Below are 17,953 nucleotides of genomic sequence, written 5' to 3'. Positions count from 1 at the left end.
ATCTCCAGCTCCTTCACTCTGCTTCCCCTAAGCTGGAAAAGGCAATTTCAGCACCTCAATGAAGAACTGTGGATTCCCAAAGATCTTGGGTGTTGCAGATTTGTGTTTAAACCTGGAAATATAAATAACAATTCACTCCACTTCTCTTTCCAGTCCACAGTGAGGGACCTTGCTTCCAATTCCTGCCTTTAGTTCAGCTCCCAAAACCAAATACTGAAACAAACCCCTCCTGGCAGTGAAACTACAGCAGACAGACATGGGAAGCTTTAAATAGATGGCTTAGTAATAGATCTGAGGAAAATTAAATCTCAGAATCCCCTAGGATCTGACAGGCAGACAGACCAGAATGACTGTAAAAGGCACCAGGAGGGGGTAATGCCGGGAAAAAAAACTGGATTGATGAAAAATCCTTAGTCATGGAGCTTGTCAGCAGGAGGGGAGTGTTCCCAGGACCCCAGAGAGAACAGACAGACATGGATGAGCCTGGAGATGAATCAGTGCCTTCCATCTGTGCTCCATCCCTCCCCTTCCCCAGGGACCAGAACTGGAGAGGGATTTGATGCTTCCCAGCCCAGCCCCAGCAGCAGCTGCTGCCTGGCAGTGTCTGGGGCTGTGCAGGGCCAGGCACAGCCCCACTGCTGCCATGTGGGAGCCTCGTGCTCCAAAGGCTGGGAATGCATTTCCCAAGAGCCCCAGAGCATTCCTTTATGGAGGGTTAAGTTCAGAGCAGGAATAAACCCTCTGCAACTGCAAACCAGCACTGGACACTGACACAGTGCAGTTCTCCAGGAGAGAAATCACTTTTTTCTGGTTGAAAAGTTCCTAACTAAAGCATCACATTATTTATTGCAGATTTTTTTTCTCCCTGAAGGAATTATGCTGCTCCATCCCTGCTGTAGGTGGCAGAGGGTATCAGCAGGAACAGGAATGTGCTGCTGGATGCTCTGATCCCCAAATCCTGAGGCCATTTTTTCCCTGTTAAAACACAAGTCTTCACTGTGAACCAAGCTCAGACTTCCCAAACACACACTTTTCTAATAGCCTTACTCAGTCACCACAGTGCTCCCAAATCATTCCAGCCCTGCTTTTTAGGCAACAAACATTGGGAAATAAAGCAGATGCAGAACCAGGGCTGTGCTTGCACAACCTCTGTGCTGCTGAGGCAGGAGAGTTACAGCTGCACAATCCCCAGTCTGAAAACCTCAAAGCACCAAGAAGTGTTTTCTTAGCTGAGTCTGAGGTTTTACCAGAGCTGAGGTGAATCCTTTAAGTCTTGATCCCATTATGGGCAGTGCCCTGGGCCCCAGTTTTCAAAGACAAATCCAATTTTTACTTCAAATGATGCCACTACTGCCTTGCAATATCAACTACTCCTTGAAAATCAGTTTGAGGATGTTCTGGATAGTTCAACTTGAATTAACCTCTATATGTTTATGTTCCTAAAGCACATTTCTGCCATAATACATACTGAGAACAAGGTGAATTTTAGCAAACTTCTTCTTTACTAAAGTCTCTTGTTATAAATTACACAAATAACTTTATAAACAAATCCCCCCCCGCTTGCATTTTGTTTAAAGTAATAACTTTATATCATACAAATAAAGAAATTTCAAGTATGAAAAGTGCATTATTGCAATAATACCTCTTTGCAAGTCCAAAAATCTTGGTTTAGAATAAACTGTAAAGTGTAAAAAAGGAGTAAAACAATCAGTGCCATCTATTCATTCAAGAAGTCCAACATCTTAAAAATGATGCTTAGTGTGTTGCAGAGGCAAATTTACATCTGAAAGCAACATGTAATTTGAAAAGAAGCTATGTGTGTTCATTGTTTTGCATTAATTCTTGTTTTGTTTTTTTTGTGTGTGTTTTTTTTTTCTCCCTAGTTTTCTTCACCTTTCTTGGCAGGAATTCTCACTACAACCAGTGCTTGTCCTCAGCCATCAGCCATTCTGTGCTGCTGCCACCTGCATGGTGCCAAGATCTTCATCCTCCTCGTGCATCCTCTTCAAACTTCCTGCAGGAGGCAAGAGGGAACTTCAGCCACGGCAAACCAGGACATTTAAACACTTCACACTGAGGTTTAAACTCAGCTTGCACACCAAAAACCCTTCCCAAGAGTTTGGGATCTGCTGCTAAAGGTTTGCTTAAAAATCCCCTCACACCCCCACCCAGCAGGAGAAGCTTCTCACCTGTGCTGCCAGGTGGGACTGAGAGGGATCTCTCCAGCTGCAGAGGTGACATCATCTGGATGGTTAATTTTGCTAGATAGATGGCTTCATATTCCTGGAAAGGTCCAAAAATGTTGATTGGAATTACTTTGGCAAAAAGCTTTTTAAGGATGAGCAGGACCAAGTCAGGGAGCATCTCATATTCAGGCACAGATTTGGGAGAAGGAGAATTCTTTGTTGCTTTGACATGAATGCAAAAACCATCAGGAAGTCAGGGAAAGAAAAATTCCAGAATGACTAAAGAAATGGCTTTAATGATCAAATAACAGTTCCTTTGCAGTTCCTTCAGCACCAACCAAGACATTTCAAAGCCTCTTAATCACTGCACAAAGCAGGATTTTTATTTATTTTCCTGGATTTGCTTTGTCCAAAGCTTAACTCTAAGGAACTGAAGGTGCCCACTCATCTTCCTCCCAAGCTTTCCTCCAGCTCCTGACATTTCCTTGAAGCATATTTGTATAAATATCTGTTTGGCAGGAAGATGATTCATTAAATAGCTTTTCAGTTATGATCAAGAATTAAAAGTCACCTGAAGTTGATGGACAAATCCAGCATTAGGATTAATACAGAATCTTCTTTCTTGGACGTAAGTAAATGCATCCCTTAAAAAAGAGAAAAAAACACTTCAGTGAAAAATATATAGAAGTCTCTGTGGTTTGAGTCTTCCTTCAGATTATCAGTTTTTCAGCACTACAGAATCTCTAAACTCTCCCCAGAACTGGTTTTTACAACTGAAATTGCTTGGCCAAAGCAGGAAGCAGCAGCTGCACAATTCTGTTTGCCCACCCCAGTGCTCAGCTCACTTTCCTGTCCAACACGGGCTCAGAACAGCCCCTGGGGCTCTCCCAAGGTTTTATCCATGGATGGAGGCTGGTGCCCTCATTCCCTGAGCAGCAGGTGCCTGATTCTTATAAAAAAAGGTTGTAAACACAACTGCAGTGAAGGAAAATGGAATAATCAGCTCCTGGTAAAGCCTTAGGTAAGGCATGAGACTGAGTGAAAACACAACAGTTTCTGTTCCCTCCAAAATCATCATCCACTCACACCACCTGAATTAAAACCTGAATAGTTCTTACCTGTACTTCACCCCAAATGTTTCCATTATGTATGCAATAACTAAGGCAGCACTGAAAAAAAACCAAAACAAATAAAAATTAGTAAAATACCTTTCCATTGTTTAAATATTAATATCAGGATGGTTCATTTCCTACCTTCTAGAAATCCCTGCATTCCCATGGACAAGAACTTTTCCTGAGAAGAAGAAAAAAAAACCAAAATTAACCGTATTTGTATAAACTGAATAAAATTCTTTGAAATGTGATTTTCTCCTGTTATGGAGAACCAAGCAGCAGCAAGGCACACCCAAAAAAACAGATGTTGTCTTCCTTCACCCTGAATTTCTAACTGCACTCTGTCCTTTGATACAGAACTGGGATTCCTGCTCCTGGGAGGATTCTGAGTGACAGAACGGCCACAATGCAGATTTCAGGCCATACATTTAAGTGGGGACAAGAAAACTTCATGCACAGAACTCAGCTGAGTTCCAAGTAAAAAAACCCCAAACCCCAGAAGTTGATTTTCCAGTTAGAGGCAAAAGGAAAGAACACTTGGCTCTGAATGTGTCTAACAGAGCTCAAATCAAGCATAATAAACCCCCCAAAATTTAGAAAACCCCTCTTATTTAAGAGCCTCTAATCCATACCCCTAAGTTAGTTTTAAAGCTTTAACAACACCTTAATAAATGAGGAGAAAGTTAATATAGTTTTACCTCCACTTTTTAAACTTCCATCAATAAATTCTTTAGTCTGAAAAGAAAAAAAAATACAAGACTCAAACTTTCAGATTATTTTAAGTGCATGTAGTATTAACACCTAAATTTGGTATAATTTTTGTATCAATGACAATAGTGCAGACTTAAACCCCACTTCAACTGGACATTTGTATTTCTTTTGTACTTTAAGCTATTCCTAAAATTGTCACTGCAAGACCAGTGAAGGCACTTTTGGGTTTTTTGGTGGAAGAGGGAACAAAATCCTTTTGTTCAGCTGCAAACTGAACTCAAATAAAGATACAAACCCACAGCTCCAAACCAGGGTGTATGTTCCAATAATGGGCATTGTTTAATTTACAAGTTACTTTTTAATTCCTCTGCAGCAAACATGTTTTAAGACACTGTAAAACTTAGTTATTGTTTTGAATTTGAAACAAGAAATGTAAATATTCTTTGGCTCAAAGAAATGTTTCCCCTCAGAATTCCCCCATGACCAAATCTCTGTTTGGAGGCCACTCTTTTAAATTATTTTTTTATACTATAACAAGAAGCAGCTCTTACAACTCCACCTGTTTCCATACTTGCAAAAAATAATTAATTACACTTATTAAAGTGTCAATAATAAAGTCAGGAGCTGGCAGCACTTCCAGGTGCCTCAGGCTGAGTATCCCAAATGTGAAACTGCTATTTCTTAGCTCCGAAAACTCCTGGGGATTTCCCTTCCCAATCCATCTACTCACCATAGGGAAAAATCGGATTATATTCTCCACCGGATTATCTGCAATATCCAAAACTAAATACCTGCAATGAAAATTGCCTGTGAGTACACAGCACCATGGAGTTGCTGCTCCTGGGAGCTGCTACAACCCCTCCACTGCAGGAGGAAGCCAGCACAACCCCCTGCCTTGAATTTCTGCTCAAAATTCCAGAAATTTATCAAGAACCTTGTGAGGAAAGGAATGGGGAATCTCCAACACCCCCTGACAGATTTCCCCTCTCAGAAATCACTGAAAACTGAAAACACTTGCTGCAAACTATGGATAATTCTAATTTGTAGACATGTTCAAGATGAATAAAATTCATGCTTTGGATTTAAAGTCTTTCTGCACCTCAGCACATTTTTCAAATAATTCTGACAATATTGAAAGATTTAAAAAGAAATATTTGGAAAGAAAATATTTGGAAAGAAAACACACACACACACAAAGGAATCTTGATCATTTCTCACCTAAATAACTGCTGGAAGTTTGGTTTAATAAAATTTGCTTCAATGTTTTGCCGTATACATATTACATGGGTTATTCCATGTTTCTGAAGTATAGGTAGCTGTGCAGAAAGAAAAAAAAGGTATTTTAAAAATTACAGATTAATCTATTAGACAGTAATAGATACAGAAATAATAATAATTATTAATAATAATATAAAAATATGTAATAAAAAGACTACCTATATATATTACTATATTATTATACTATATTAGATATATAGAAATAGTAATAAAAAGAAAAGCTGTACTTAGATACCAAATAGGGCTATATCAAGGAAAATCTGAGCTGGTTTTCTAAAATTTACAGTGTAAAAATGATGTTTTTCCAAAAGAAAAAATGACAAAATAGGAAGGCATTCAATGAACTTGTTTGTCTCTCCCCACCTTTCACTTTGCCTGAAATTTCAAGTCTCTACATGAGGGAGGAATTTGCAGCCAGCATTGGATTTTTGCTGGAATCAGACCATGAAAATAAGATCATTTAAATCATGAGGCAAATTTGCAGTGCCAAGCTGTGCCTGAGCAGTGCTTGACTTCATTGTAATTTAATTTTCCTTGTTTTAATGTCTATGTGTGAGTTCCCACTTCTGACTGGTCTTGCAACACTTCAGCAAAGAGGAATTGGTGAAGTGTCTCAAATATAGTTTAAATTCTCTAAAAAAAAAAATCTATTTAAGACTCAATTTTAATACAAATAGCTCAGACCATCCTACAAATGCACCACATATTCCTTCCACTTTGGCATTTTTCATGTTCCAGTTCAGAACTGCAACCAAATTTACACCTCTATAGATACACTTGAGCAGATCTCCACAGTAACAAATCAAATCACCACAGCAAAGAGAGAATATTCTGAAAATCATACCTTGCTTTTCATAGCTGAAGAATATGGGCCTAAAAATAACCCAGGTAAGATTTCCTAGGAGGCAGGAGAAGAACAGACACTTAATACCAGCTCCAGATGATTTCAAATAACACATTTCACCTCAGAACATGGACACAAATAATTTACATATTCCTGAAATGTGTAATCAATGTCATTTATAGCAGGACAAGGAAAAAAAATTGGTTTGGCAGGATAAAAGAAACATGATCTTGGTGCTGGAGATCTTGTTTTGGAGCAGGAACAAAGCCCTTGATTTGGACTAAGCTCCAGCTTGATTCCTGCATCTCACCCTGCCCCAGATCAAGGGAAGGGAACCCTTAACTTGGTTTATTATCCTGTCTTGTAATAATTCCAAATTGCTCTCATGGAAATTCCTTGAGCTTTGGCCTAGCAGTGGGAAAATATCAGTTTTAATCCATTTATCTCCCCACCAATGAAGATATGCAGGTGTGTAGATTTTATCTCGTGCAAAATTTTGCCTGACACCATGGTAGGAAAATTTTAATTGTCCATCCCACTGGACAACACTTCTAAGTCTAATACACAGTGCAAACCTCTGATACATTTTTTGTAATCATCTAAAAACATTCAGAAAGACAAAAATGTAATATTTGGGGGATTTCTGTTTTAGTACCTGCACAACAGAGATGCAAACACACCTGTGTTCCAAGCTGGCAAATCCTCACCTTAATTAACTAATTAGTTCTGTCTCCCATGTTGCTGCCTGATACTTTACAGGTAAAGACTGATTTTGATACCAGCTCTTTTTTCTCCTCATTAAATGCTCCATGGGTTTTGCCTCAAACAGTAAATAAAAGTGTCCTACCTGCATCTCTCTCCTCATGGGATAGGTCCAATCCTTAACAAAAAAGAAAAAAAAAATTATATATACAATAGAGAAAAACATCCAGGCAGAGATGTGGACATGCATTTTATAGAAAATAATCACAAGTTTTGTACAAGCTCAGGCTACCTTTCCACAGGGATGCCAGCACCTCCCAAGTGCAAGGAACACTATTTGGGAAGTTAATGTGAAAAAACCTCAAGTATTCTACAAAAAATCCTGGAAGAGATCTTTATCAGCTGTACATCCACACCTCAGCTTTCTGCTGAGAAACTTCCCTGTGAAGGGAGGAAGGGAAAAAAGAGAAAGGAAAAAAGCTTTAGAACATTCTGTACTGGTCAGAGAAGCAAAGGAATTCCTGCAGCCACTGAAATAACAGAAGATAACAAGCAGAGCAGGTAACACCCTCAAAATCCACACTGCCTCACCTAATCCATTCTGACTGAATATTCAGGATTCAGCTCGAACAATTCCAGACATTTGTGCTCTCCGTGACCACAGCAAGGCATCAGTGAGTCTCCACCCTTAGTGAGGCTCCTCACCCAGTAAATAAAACATTCCTGCCCGTGATCCTGCTGCTCATTTACAGCCCAACACCCCCTTCCCCAGAGCCCCAGCACGGGGAGGGCTCAGCTGCCATTCCCAGCTGACCAGAGCAAACACCAGGATCACCATTTCCATCCCCTGCTCCACTCTGCAGCTCTGCCAAACCGAACAGAAAATGCTCAGGCAGAGACTATTCCTGTCTTTCCTTCCCTACAACTCCCACTGGCCTCTATTAACAGGCTCTTACTCATTCCTTGACCCTCACGCATGAAGGAGTTGGAGATGAGATCCCAGTTACCATCTGGAGGTTATAAAAAAAAAAAAAAAAAAAAAGGAATAGTCAAATATATCCAATAGACTGCATACATTTATTTACATAACTCTGTTGTTTGATTCACACACACACCAGCAGCTAAGAAAAAAACTTCCCCTATGCTCTGATGGCCTCAGAAGTATGGGGAAGTTAAACACCAAATATTGCAGCTGGGAAGGGAGGTCTGGATTACAGCAGGGAGGATCCCTTAAATTGCAGCACTGTTCACCTAAGCACCTACACTTGTCCCAGTGGTATTAATTTCACATGAAACCTCTTTTTACCAACACAATAAAAATCCTGTGCTTCCCTCAGACACCCCCACAGTGCACAGGGAGGATTTTCCAGCTCTCCGAAGTGGAATTAAGAAGGATTTTAGTATCAGTAAAGTTATTCTGGAAAAGAAAGCAAATAAACATTAAGCCACTCCAGACAGTCCTTTGGATAGCACCTAAAGTGGCAGCACAAACAGGGAAATAAAATGCACTGAAATGGGCTTTGCTGAAGACACACAAGTAGCTAAATTACTTCTGCATGTTCCAGCTGGAATAATAAACTCCTGGAAGTAGAAAGGAGAAATGTTGTGACAAAAGGATGGTATTTACAGAATAAAAGATACAGGATACAAAGTTCTTTGTAAAGGATACAAAGAACTGTATCCTTTGAAGGGTGACCTGAGAGGGCTCAGCACACCCCTGCTGGCTTGCTCTGTACACAAAAGCATCATTCACCCCTCAAAAAGCCAGAAAAACCCAGGTTTGTCCAAGTTCAAAACCAAGCCTAAGAGCAATAAACTCTGAAAAGTCTAAGCTGTGCTCCAGGAATATACAAGCACTTCAGTAGGTTTATTTACTCTGTTTGTAGAATTTAGAAATCTTAATCTGGAGTACAATGAAAACACAAATATATCACCATTTTGGCTTAACAACACATTACAAATATTCCTTTCAAAAGCATTAGAGGCAGGAAATTTTTAGCCTCAAAAGCTGTAAACTGTGCAAAATAAATAGGCAAGAGTTGAGCAATGCAAGTCCAAAGGGAACTGTTATGTGTAATAATAATAATATAAATTCACTCCATTTCTTGTGTGAAATATGGGATATTGGATACTTGTTAAATCATGCCCGTTGTATTAGTTCCCCCCTTTGCAGGCGAGACTGGGTGTGTATTGGAAACTGAGTCACAAGTAAAAGGATTGGCTCGGCCGGGAGATGGGCCATGGCTGGGCTCCAGGTGCTGACCATGGGGACTCCAGATTGTTATAAATGAGAATTTATTCAGCCAGATCAAAAATAAAAAATAATTTTATTAGCAGTCAAATTCTGTCTCGCCAGCCACAAGGAAAGAACATGGGGACTCCAGGTGCTGACCATGGGGACTCCAGGTGTTCACCATCAGGACTCCAGGTGTTGACCATCAGGACTCCAGGTGTTGACCATGGGGACTCCAGGTGTTCACCATGGGGACTCCAGGTGTTCACCATGGGGACTCCAGGTGCTGACCATCGGTGCTGATCATCCCATAAACGACCCAAGATGGATCTCATGGAAATCCTCAGACAGATCCATGTGAGTGCAGCCGTCCCGTAAATCTCATCAGGGATTCACCTACTCCGGGCACTGAATTATTTCTCCTCATCACCAAAAAAGAAAATCTTATTAACCTATGGACTCTGAATGGAAGAAAAGACTGATTGCTGAAATCTTGGCCTCAGGTGGAATTTTCCCTATAAAATTCACTTGTGCCAGGCTGGAGGTGTGTGGGCATGGGGGAAAACCTCTGCTGAGGTGACTCCTTGTTGCACACCCAGGGCCGACCCCGGGCTCAGCTCTGTTCTTTCTGTGTGGCTGGCTAGATAGAATTTGACTGCTAATAAAATTATTTTTATTTTTAATCTGGCTGAATAAATTCTCATTTATAACAGAACCAAATCCCAACAGACAGCACAGATGTTCTGAACAACGAAAAAAAAAGATCACTACAGTCCCCAGACATTGGTCTCCAATGCCCTCCAAGAAGAAAAAAAAAACAGTTTCCAATGGGATTTAGTCTGCAAAATAACTCTGAAAGACAGTGTTTAAGGAAAACTTTCAATCTGAGACAAATACACAAACTACTGAAAGAATGAGTTTTGGCGATTGCTGACAGCCCTTCAAGGTTTCAAAACCAACAATGCCAGATTATTCAAATGTTATGCAAAGTTATGTAAAAAACTCAATCTATTAATGGAGACTGAAGCCAAGCACAGGTTCCATTTTAAGGAATTCATTCATCAGCCAGGTTTTCCATACTGCCTGCAGCACCAAGCAGACAAAAAACAACTGAAAGCTTCTCTTTTGATCGGATCAAATGCAAGAATTTTGCTAAGAAAACAAAGGGTGATGCCAGAGGTGGAGGGAAGAACAGCATTCCTTGCTGCCAAGGATTTGGGAGGTTCTCCAGAACAAGTGACAACTCACTGGAAGTCTCACTCATCAATACTTGCAAAACACCACAGAGATGGAAAAAAAATAATCCTTAGAACTCCAAAGTTTTAAAGATGAGCCACTCCCCTCAAACACACAGAAGGTGGAATAAAGCACATTCCAAAGCCCTCCCTTCCCCATCCACAGCCAATCTCCAGCTGAAATAAATGGAAGCTATGGATTAATAGATAAAACTTGTCCACACTACAAAGACCTTCTTGGTATCCAATATCCAAACTAGATCATGAGCAGCTCTGCCAAAAGTTTGGGTTATTTAGTCCGTATTTTGCCACAGCTACACGTGCTCTTCCTTAGAGCAGTTTAATGGCAAAAAGTGATGTGAAGTTTTTTTTATAAGAGTGACCTCGGCTAGGATTTAATCTAAAAAAATTCTATTATGATTTTTAAAACGAGTTTACCAGCCCTGCCATCAAAACTCTGTACCAAAGCAGAGTGTGGTTTTTAAACACCACAGCTAACCTGCATTTGCCTCTCCAGAAGGGATGCAGTGAAATGGGTGCCTGTGACACAACTCAACTGGTCCCTCACCGCCAGCTGAAGGCTGCAGACCCACCTGATTTTCACACATAAAAGGTACAGCCCCAGTCTTTGTCAAAGCTCAGCTCTGGCTGAAAAGCAAGCCCAGTTAGGATGGTTCAACTCCTGCTGCTTTGTAATTAGTAGAGCCTGCGAACCACAGGCTGGCCCAGGGAGAAGCTCTCAGAGATGCTGCAAAAACCACCAGGAAGAGAAATCCCATCAGCAGTTAGACCTCAGGAGGTCTCCTCTGGATTTTCACTGCTGCTTTTCACCTGCTCAGCATCACCCACCTCCTGCAATGACTCCTCCTGCTTCCCAGACCTCAAAGCCTTTGGAAAAGGTGCACAGCTCCCAGTAAAACCTCCCTGACCAGGCGTCCAACTTTTTCCAACTCCCAGAAATCTTTTTTGTTGTTCATTTATAGCATCACTTCCCTCTCCACACAGATTTCTCTTCCCATCACAATCCATCCCAGCAGGACTCCTGCATGATGGATTGTGCACCTCAAAAACCCAGGTCTGTGAGAATCCTCTTGCCTGAAGCTGTTTCCCTGTAACACTCCAAGCCTCTCCTCCAAACCTGCTACAAGGTTCTCCCCCGAGTTGTGAAGTTGGAGCAGCAGAAACTGTTAAAGCAGCACAGCCAGGGGCTCTGACCTGCTGCAGCTCCTGCCTCTGCTTTTAACTGCTCAGGAAATTCAGATTACAGCCTGTGTTCTATCAGAGGGCAGCAACAACTGCCAGCAGCAGCATCATCACCCTTGCACAGCTTGGACTGGGGCTGGCTCCTGATCCCACAACAACCACCTCGACACAAAGGCTTTAATTCCCAGGCAGCTCGAAGTGTCATTCACACGGTGAAATGAGATCACACCTTGGGTTTGAAAGCACTTTACACGTTATTTTACCTAGCCCAGCAAAGTGGAGGAGAGGGATGTTATCATCAAAGAACAAAAATCTAAATCAGTACTTGCAAAATGGAACAACTGCAGAAGAAATCTTGAAATAATAAAGAAGTAGCAGAGCACTTGCCATGAGGTAAACTAAATGAGGTACTAAAAGAATAGTCAAGGAAAATATTTGAGTATCACTGAAACCTGTCACATCTATCACTGTGAAACACGGTACTTAAGAGCCTCAGAATTAGCTACAAACAGGAATGAAGTGAAAGGTTGTGTCTTCAGTTTCAGTCAAGCTCCGTGCAGTTCTATTAATAATATTTGGGTTATTATACAAATAGGATTATTTCAGTTGGAAGGCACCTACAACAATCATTTAGTGCAACTACCTGACCACTGCAGGCTCAATTATATATATATATATTTTTTTTTTTTTCTCCAGGTAGAAATCCCAGTGCAAGTCTGTAAAATACACAAAATTAAACCAAATCCTTTAATTCCCTGAAGGTGTGAGGGTGGCACTGCCACGAGCAGAACTCAAGGAATGTTTGGACAGTGCTGCTATCCCAAAAGTGGCTGAGGGCTGGAGAAAGGGGCAGGAGAAAGGGTGAGGTGACACTGCCACCCTTGCACAGCTGTCCCATCCCATGGCCACCACACTCAGGAAACAATGCAAGGATGGAAGCAGATTTACAGGGAATTCTGTGTGTTTGTCCAGAGCACTCAGACAATGGGAAGGCCCCACCAGAGACATTTTTGCTATTGAAAATACAAAGGAATACAAAAGCAGGAAGGTGGAGAAGAAGAATAATAGCAGGTGGGAATGACAGAGCACATGGAGGAAGGAAGGAAGGAATGAAGGACAACAGGGAAAGAAAAGTTATTTTAGCAGAGAGAAACACAAGCCACAGAAAAGGATAAAAGGTAAAACTAAAGGGAAAGTAGAAACGGAAAGGAGAACCAAAAAATTCCTTTTTGTCCCATTTTCTAGCATTGCTCCTAAAGGCACCTCATTAAATACCAGCAGCACTGATAAAAACTTTCATCATATAATTTTTTTTTCAATAAAACTGGAAATAAAGCAGTGGATGAAAATCCTTCAGGATTCTCCTTACAGGAAGCACAAAGCCAAGTGATCAAAATTTTTCTAATGCTGCAGGAATGGCCTTTTTCATGGCCCTCCTTTTTTTAATTAATGAGTTGGGCTATACTGAGACAATCCTCATTTACCTAAAACAACCCAAACATGCCTTAATTCCCCAAATTCTGCAAAGTGCTCCACTGTGCCTGTGTGGATCCCACCAGGCCTCCCCTGGATGAGAGGCACAGATTAATCAGGACTGGGAGACTGCTCCATGTCAGCTGCCACAGAGCACTTTTCTCATTTATGCAAAGCAGTCTGATAGTATCCCACAGAGTTGTGATCAAAATCTGTCACCTGATTTACATCTCCCAGCACAACACAGCTTTTGTTCTCCATTTTTTGGGCTCTATTATGTGGGCAGGTAAAATAATTCTAATGATACAAGCTTCCTACATATTTTAAAGAGTCTGCAGAGGAGGGGAAAAGCTGTGTTTTAAGGGGTTTATTTGTGTTGCCTATCAAAAGTGAGAGTAAAAAAAAGTTTAATAGATTTGTTCCACCTTTAGATGGGCTGCATCACTTCACAGTTAAAAAAAGCAGTCAGAAATACATTAGCATTTCAGACTAAATATAGCTGTCAAAAATGTAAATTTCTTTTTTACAAAAATTCCATGTGCTAAAAAGAACTCAGCTTTTACGCATAATAAAAAGGCAAATATGTCTGCTTAGTCAATAGACTGCTATTTAATTACAAAACCCATGGAGAGTCCTACAAAAATTCTAAGTACATCATGAATACTTGGTTTGCTCAGGCTGATTGCAAGCAAATATGTTTTAACAAAGAAATAAACTGGTAATTGTTGCTGTGTTCTCATTATATTCATCCTAGTCTTTTTTGTTTTGTTTAAAATTTAATGGGAAAATAATTTCTATTACATTCCTTCAATTATTGCAGTCCTTACTGACCTTCTTTCCAGAAGTACTAAGATGTGTCAGTACTAATAAGCCAACATGTACTAATTGTTATTAACCTGACACTTTTTAATGGGTTTTTAGCCATATTTTTTCCTCCCAGTATAAACATGTAACACAGAACTTTTCAAATTAAAGAAAGTTTGAGACCTGACCTTGGAAAATGTGCTGATTCTAGGAAAAAAAAAAATTAAGCTTAGAAATGCTTCCACATCACATATAATCACTATTACTCATAAAACTGAGATATTCACCATCACCAGACTGTAAAAGAACACTCAGTTCACAGACATTCTCAGAAAAGCTTTGCCAGAATGATGAGTTCCAGGTTTTCTGGCATTTCCCAAGCTCCCAAAAACATCAACAGCCAAGAGATTTAAAAATCCAGCAATCCCAAACACCACACTATGGATTAGGGACAGGGTAAACAACATCCAGGCTGGAAAAGTGACCTATTTATCAGAGCACATCCCTGCAGCCTGCCCCAGTCAATCCAGGCTGCTCTCTCCCCTCAGCACTTCTCTGTGTACCAGGAAGGAATGGATGCTGTGCAGCCAGCCAGTGATTTGGCTTTATTTTTAATAATTATTATTATTAAAGCTGTGACTTGGTTACAAGTGTCAGCTCGGAGAAGGGAGCTGGGGGTGGCACTTGCATGGAGTTAAAGAAGTGACAAAGCTGCACTTTTGAGCAGCAGGATGTCAGCCAGGGATTCCCCAAGTTCTCCCTCCTCCACTTCCCAGGATCTTGAAATCAAATCTGCCAAGCCAGCATTAAACCAGCCATCACCAACTTCCCAAAATATTAGGGATTAGTGCTCATTAAAGAGCCTCCTCGCTGCAATGCACAAGAGAGCATCTTCTGCTTTCCAGGAAAATCTACATTTTGTGGGCAGAATGGTTTTAGTTTCCTCAGTTTGCTTTTCCAAAGCACTGCCTCAAGTCTCCTACACCTTCCTTTTAACAAGTTACTTCCACAAGAACTTTGACACTCACCACTGGCTTTCAATTTCTTGTTTCCCCTCACATATTCCAACTATTTATTATCTTGCATTCGGAGCTCGGAATTTGTTGACATGATCTTGTATTTAGATCAAGTCAGAAATGCAGCATATTGAAAATAAATTCTTACAGTTTTTAGAACCAGTTCTCGAAAATCCCCACTATGTGAAGTTCTAGCACACTACAAATTATATTATTTACAGACAGCCCACGAAAAAAGACAAAAGTAAAAGCTAGTCTAAAAGACACTGTATTGCAATCTCAGTTTTCATCAGTTAAAAGTTGTTAGACTGGCAATCAGCTCTGGTTTCGTTTTTATTTTAACCCTACATTCCTCTTTAGCCATTTTAGATGAAAAGCCAGCCGGGCTAATTTAGTTAACAAAACTGTGGATAACAAGGATTGGTTTCTCCAGAAAGAAAAGATATTTAAAAACAAATTATAAACCTCACAGCGTGGAAGATGATTTGTGTTGAGATACAAAGTGATTATAACTTTGTGAGAACAACTAAATAGCTTGTAACACCTCCAGAGCTCTGAAGTGATGAAGAGTATTAAATCCTGACAACAAAAACAGAACAAAAAGAGTCACTCCCATATTTCAGGTAATTTACCGCCATAACAGCATTGAGCAATGCTGTTCAAACAGAAATAAATGCTGATGTTTAGAAATACATGACAATCTACAGACAATCTGAAGAGCTCAGACACTCTCAGCTTCCCTCATGCAGGCTGTGACATTTCGCATTAAATATCTGAGGCCACCAAAGGGGACGGAGGGGTGGGGAGGAACACTCGGGGACGTTTGTGACACACAAAAAAACAAATCACCAGCGCCCAGGGTCAGCGGCCGGGGAGTTCAGCCAAGTTCAGAAATCAGACACCGGCTCTGTGACACACGCTGCCACCTGTCCCGGGCCGCAGAGAAACCCTGGCTCTGAACAGTGTGAAAACACCCTGAAAACACAGTGAAAGCACCCGAACACCTTCCCGACGGCTCCGGGAGGAGCGGGGAGCTGGAGGGGCCACGGCCGGGCCTTACCAAGGCAGGGCGAGCAGCCAGGCGGTGCCACGCCGAGCCAGGAAAGGGGCTGTGCAAAAGAGTGGGGGCCGCTGCGGGCGGGCAAAAGCCAAAGGAGACGAAGCGAGGAGGATGAGTTCCCTGAATGTGAGGGTGGCGAGGCTGCCCAGGGAAGCGGTGGCTGCCCCGTTCCTGGAAGCGCTCCAGGCCGTGCTGGACAGGGCTTGGAGCGGCCCGGGATAGGGGGAGGCTTCAGGCCGGGGGCACCGCGGAGGGAGATGCCGAAGGGGTCTGCGAGGGCGATGGAGGGAGCAGAGCCCGGCAGCGCCCGGGGAAGGGAAGATGCGCTCGGCGGTCGCAGGGCGGGACACGGAGCCGCGGCCTGCGATGGATCCCCGCGGGAATGCCGCGGGAAGGGGCGCGGGGCGGGCAGGGCTGTGAGGGGAAAGCCCCGGCGGGGGCCGCGGGCCGGGCGTGCGCTCCGGGAGCGGAGCTCCCGCTCACCTCAGAGTCCTCTTTGGCCTGCGGCAGCGCGGGGAAGGCCGGCTTGGCGAGCTCCATGGCCGGGCGCTGTCCGGGCGGGGCAGGACCCGGGGCAGGGCGGCTATTTGGGCAGCGGGGCCGCGGGCTCCGGCTCGGGAGCGGCAGGAGATGGAGGCGGCGGAGGAGGAGGCGGCGGCGGCGCGCTCAGCCGCTCGCGCCCGGCCGCCATGCTGCTGCCGCTGCCGCTGCCGCCTCTTCTTCTTCCCTCCTCCTCCTCCTCCTCCTCTTCCCACCTCTTCCTCCGCCCCCTCCTCTTCCTCCTCCTCCTCCTCCTCCTCCTCCTCCCTCCCGCCCCTGGGCTCCGCTCCCCCGGCTCCCGCCCCGCTCCGCCCTCAGCGCTCTGCCCTCCCCTCAGTGGCAGCTGCTGCTGCGGTTCGTTTAATGAGCCCGCTCGCCGGCCCCAAATTCGGGGTAATTCACCCCAAAGTTTCACTAACGGGCGCTTATGGGCTGTTGGCGGTGGCCAGGGCTGTTGGCGCCTCACGAGCGGCCATTAACGCTCCCTGCGGCCGTGGCCGGACATTCCCGAGCGCTCCTTCCCCTCACACGCCCGCTTCCATCTTGGCTCCGTGGCCCCAGGGAATGATGCTGCTGCTGCTGCTTCACGTTTTAGCTGGCAGCGCCAAGAGGGTCGTGTCTGCACGGCCCAGCGAGGTTCGGAGTCCCCATCCCTGGAGGTGTCCGAGGAACGCCTCAGTGCTCCGGGCTGGGGATCAGTCACAGGTCGGACTCGGTGATCCCAGAGGTCTTTTCCTGTCTAAATGACTCTGGGATCTCCAGTCGGCTCCTCTTTGTGTAAACGATGTCGTCAGACACCTCAGTCTTGGGGCAAGAATCTGTTTTTCTGTTTTTTGATGTCCCATACTCTGAGAACTCCAGGAGAGCTGGAGAGGGACTGGGGACAAGGGATGAGGGACAGGACATAGGGAATGGCTCCCACTGCCAGAGGGCAGGGATGGGTGGGAGACTGGAAATTGGGAATTCCTGGCTGGGCTGGAATTGCCAGAGCAGCTGTGGCTGCCCCATGATCCCTGGAAGTGTCCCAGGCCAGGTTGGACAGGGCTTAGAGCCACCTGGGATAGTGGAAGTTGTCCTTGCCCATGGCAAGGAGTGGAATGGGATGGTCCTTAAGCTCCCTTCCAACCCACACCATTTTATGATTCTATGAGATTTCACTTAAAGCTGCACTTTTTCATTCCTTTGCTTTTTGGTGAACCAAAACTGTGCACTAGTGTCACAGGAATTTCTGAGGGAAACTTAGTCAAAGCAGGCAAAGTCAACGGGTTGGTTGCTTAAATAAGACTGGAAGTGTCCTTTTGGAAATACTAGCCCCGGAATTTAAGTCTCAATTTTTATTTCTAGTGCGCCTTTCTGCTGTTTTTACTAAATAAAACTTTGAGAAACCTTCAACAATCACATTTCAGCAACCATTTCCTCAGTCAGAGGCTCGGCTTGATGTTCTGCTCAGAAATGAACTTTGATTTCATGTTCTCATTGTTCCAGGCACATGGGCTGTACGAGCTGCACTCAAAAGGTGTTAAAAACTAAACCTGAGATTTGCATCTTTACACTCC

The 17,953-nt window shown here is 43.2% G+C and overlaps 1 protein-coding gene across 1 annotated transcript; it reads right to left on the bottom strand.

The window, feature by feature from the left end:
* Positions 1-1,479: 1,479 nt before the first annotated feature.
* STYX (serine/threonine/tyrosine interacting protein) lies at positions 1,480-16,613 on the bottom strand. The gene is made up of 11 exons (XM_021538441.2): positions 16,341-16,613; positions 6,979-7,011; positions 6,132-6,185; positions 5,228-5,325; positions 4,740-4,800; positions 3,997-4,033; positions 3,440-3,479; positions 3,305-3,355; positions 2,758-2,830; positions 2,190-2,283; positions 1,480-2,014 (listed from the first exon to the last, which is right to left on the bottom strand). Exons 1-11 carry the CDS (start codon positions 16,395-16,397, stop codon positions 1,941-1,943), a joined length of 672 nt encoding a protein of 223 aa, XP_021394116.1. The 5' UTR covers positions 16,398-16,613; the 3' UTR covers positions 1,480-1,940.
* Between the last annotated feature and the right edge of the window lie 1,340 nt (positions 16,614-17,953).

This window comes from Lonchura striata, chromosome 6, assembly GCF_046129695.1.
Source record: "Lonchura striata isolate bLonStr1 chromosome 6, bLonStr1.mat, whole genome shotgun sequence".
NCBI lineage: Eukaryota > Metazoa > Chordata > Aves > Passeriformes > Estrildidae > Lonchura > Lonchura striata.
This window is presented reverse-complemented; position numbering and strand designations above follow the sequence as displayed.

What these genes read in the sequence shown, in the direction of transcription:
- STYX (XM_021538441.2), bottom strand. Translation starts at nt 16,397, where the DNA reads ATGGAGCTCGCCAAGCCGGCCTTCCCCGCGCTGCCGCAGGCCAAAGAG. An exon ending in GATTTGTCCATCAACTTCAG is followed by an intron (nt 2,284 to 2,757) that starts GTGACTTTTAAT and finishes GGACCTTTCCAG; the next exon opens with GAATATGAAGCCATCTATCT. An exon ending in AGTCCCACCTGGCAGCACAG is followed by an intron (nt 2,015 to 2,189) that starts GTGAGAAGCTTC and finishes TGCCTCCTGCAG; the next exon opens with GAAGTTTGAAGAGGATGCAC.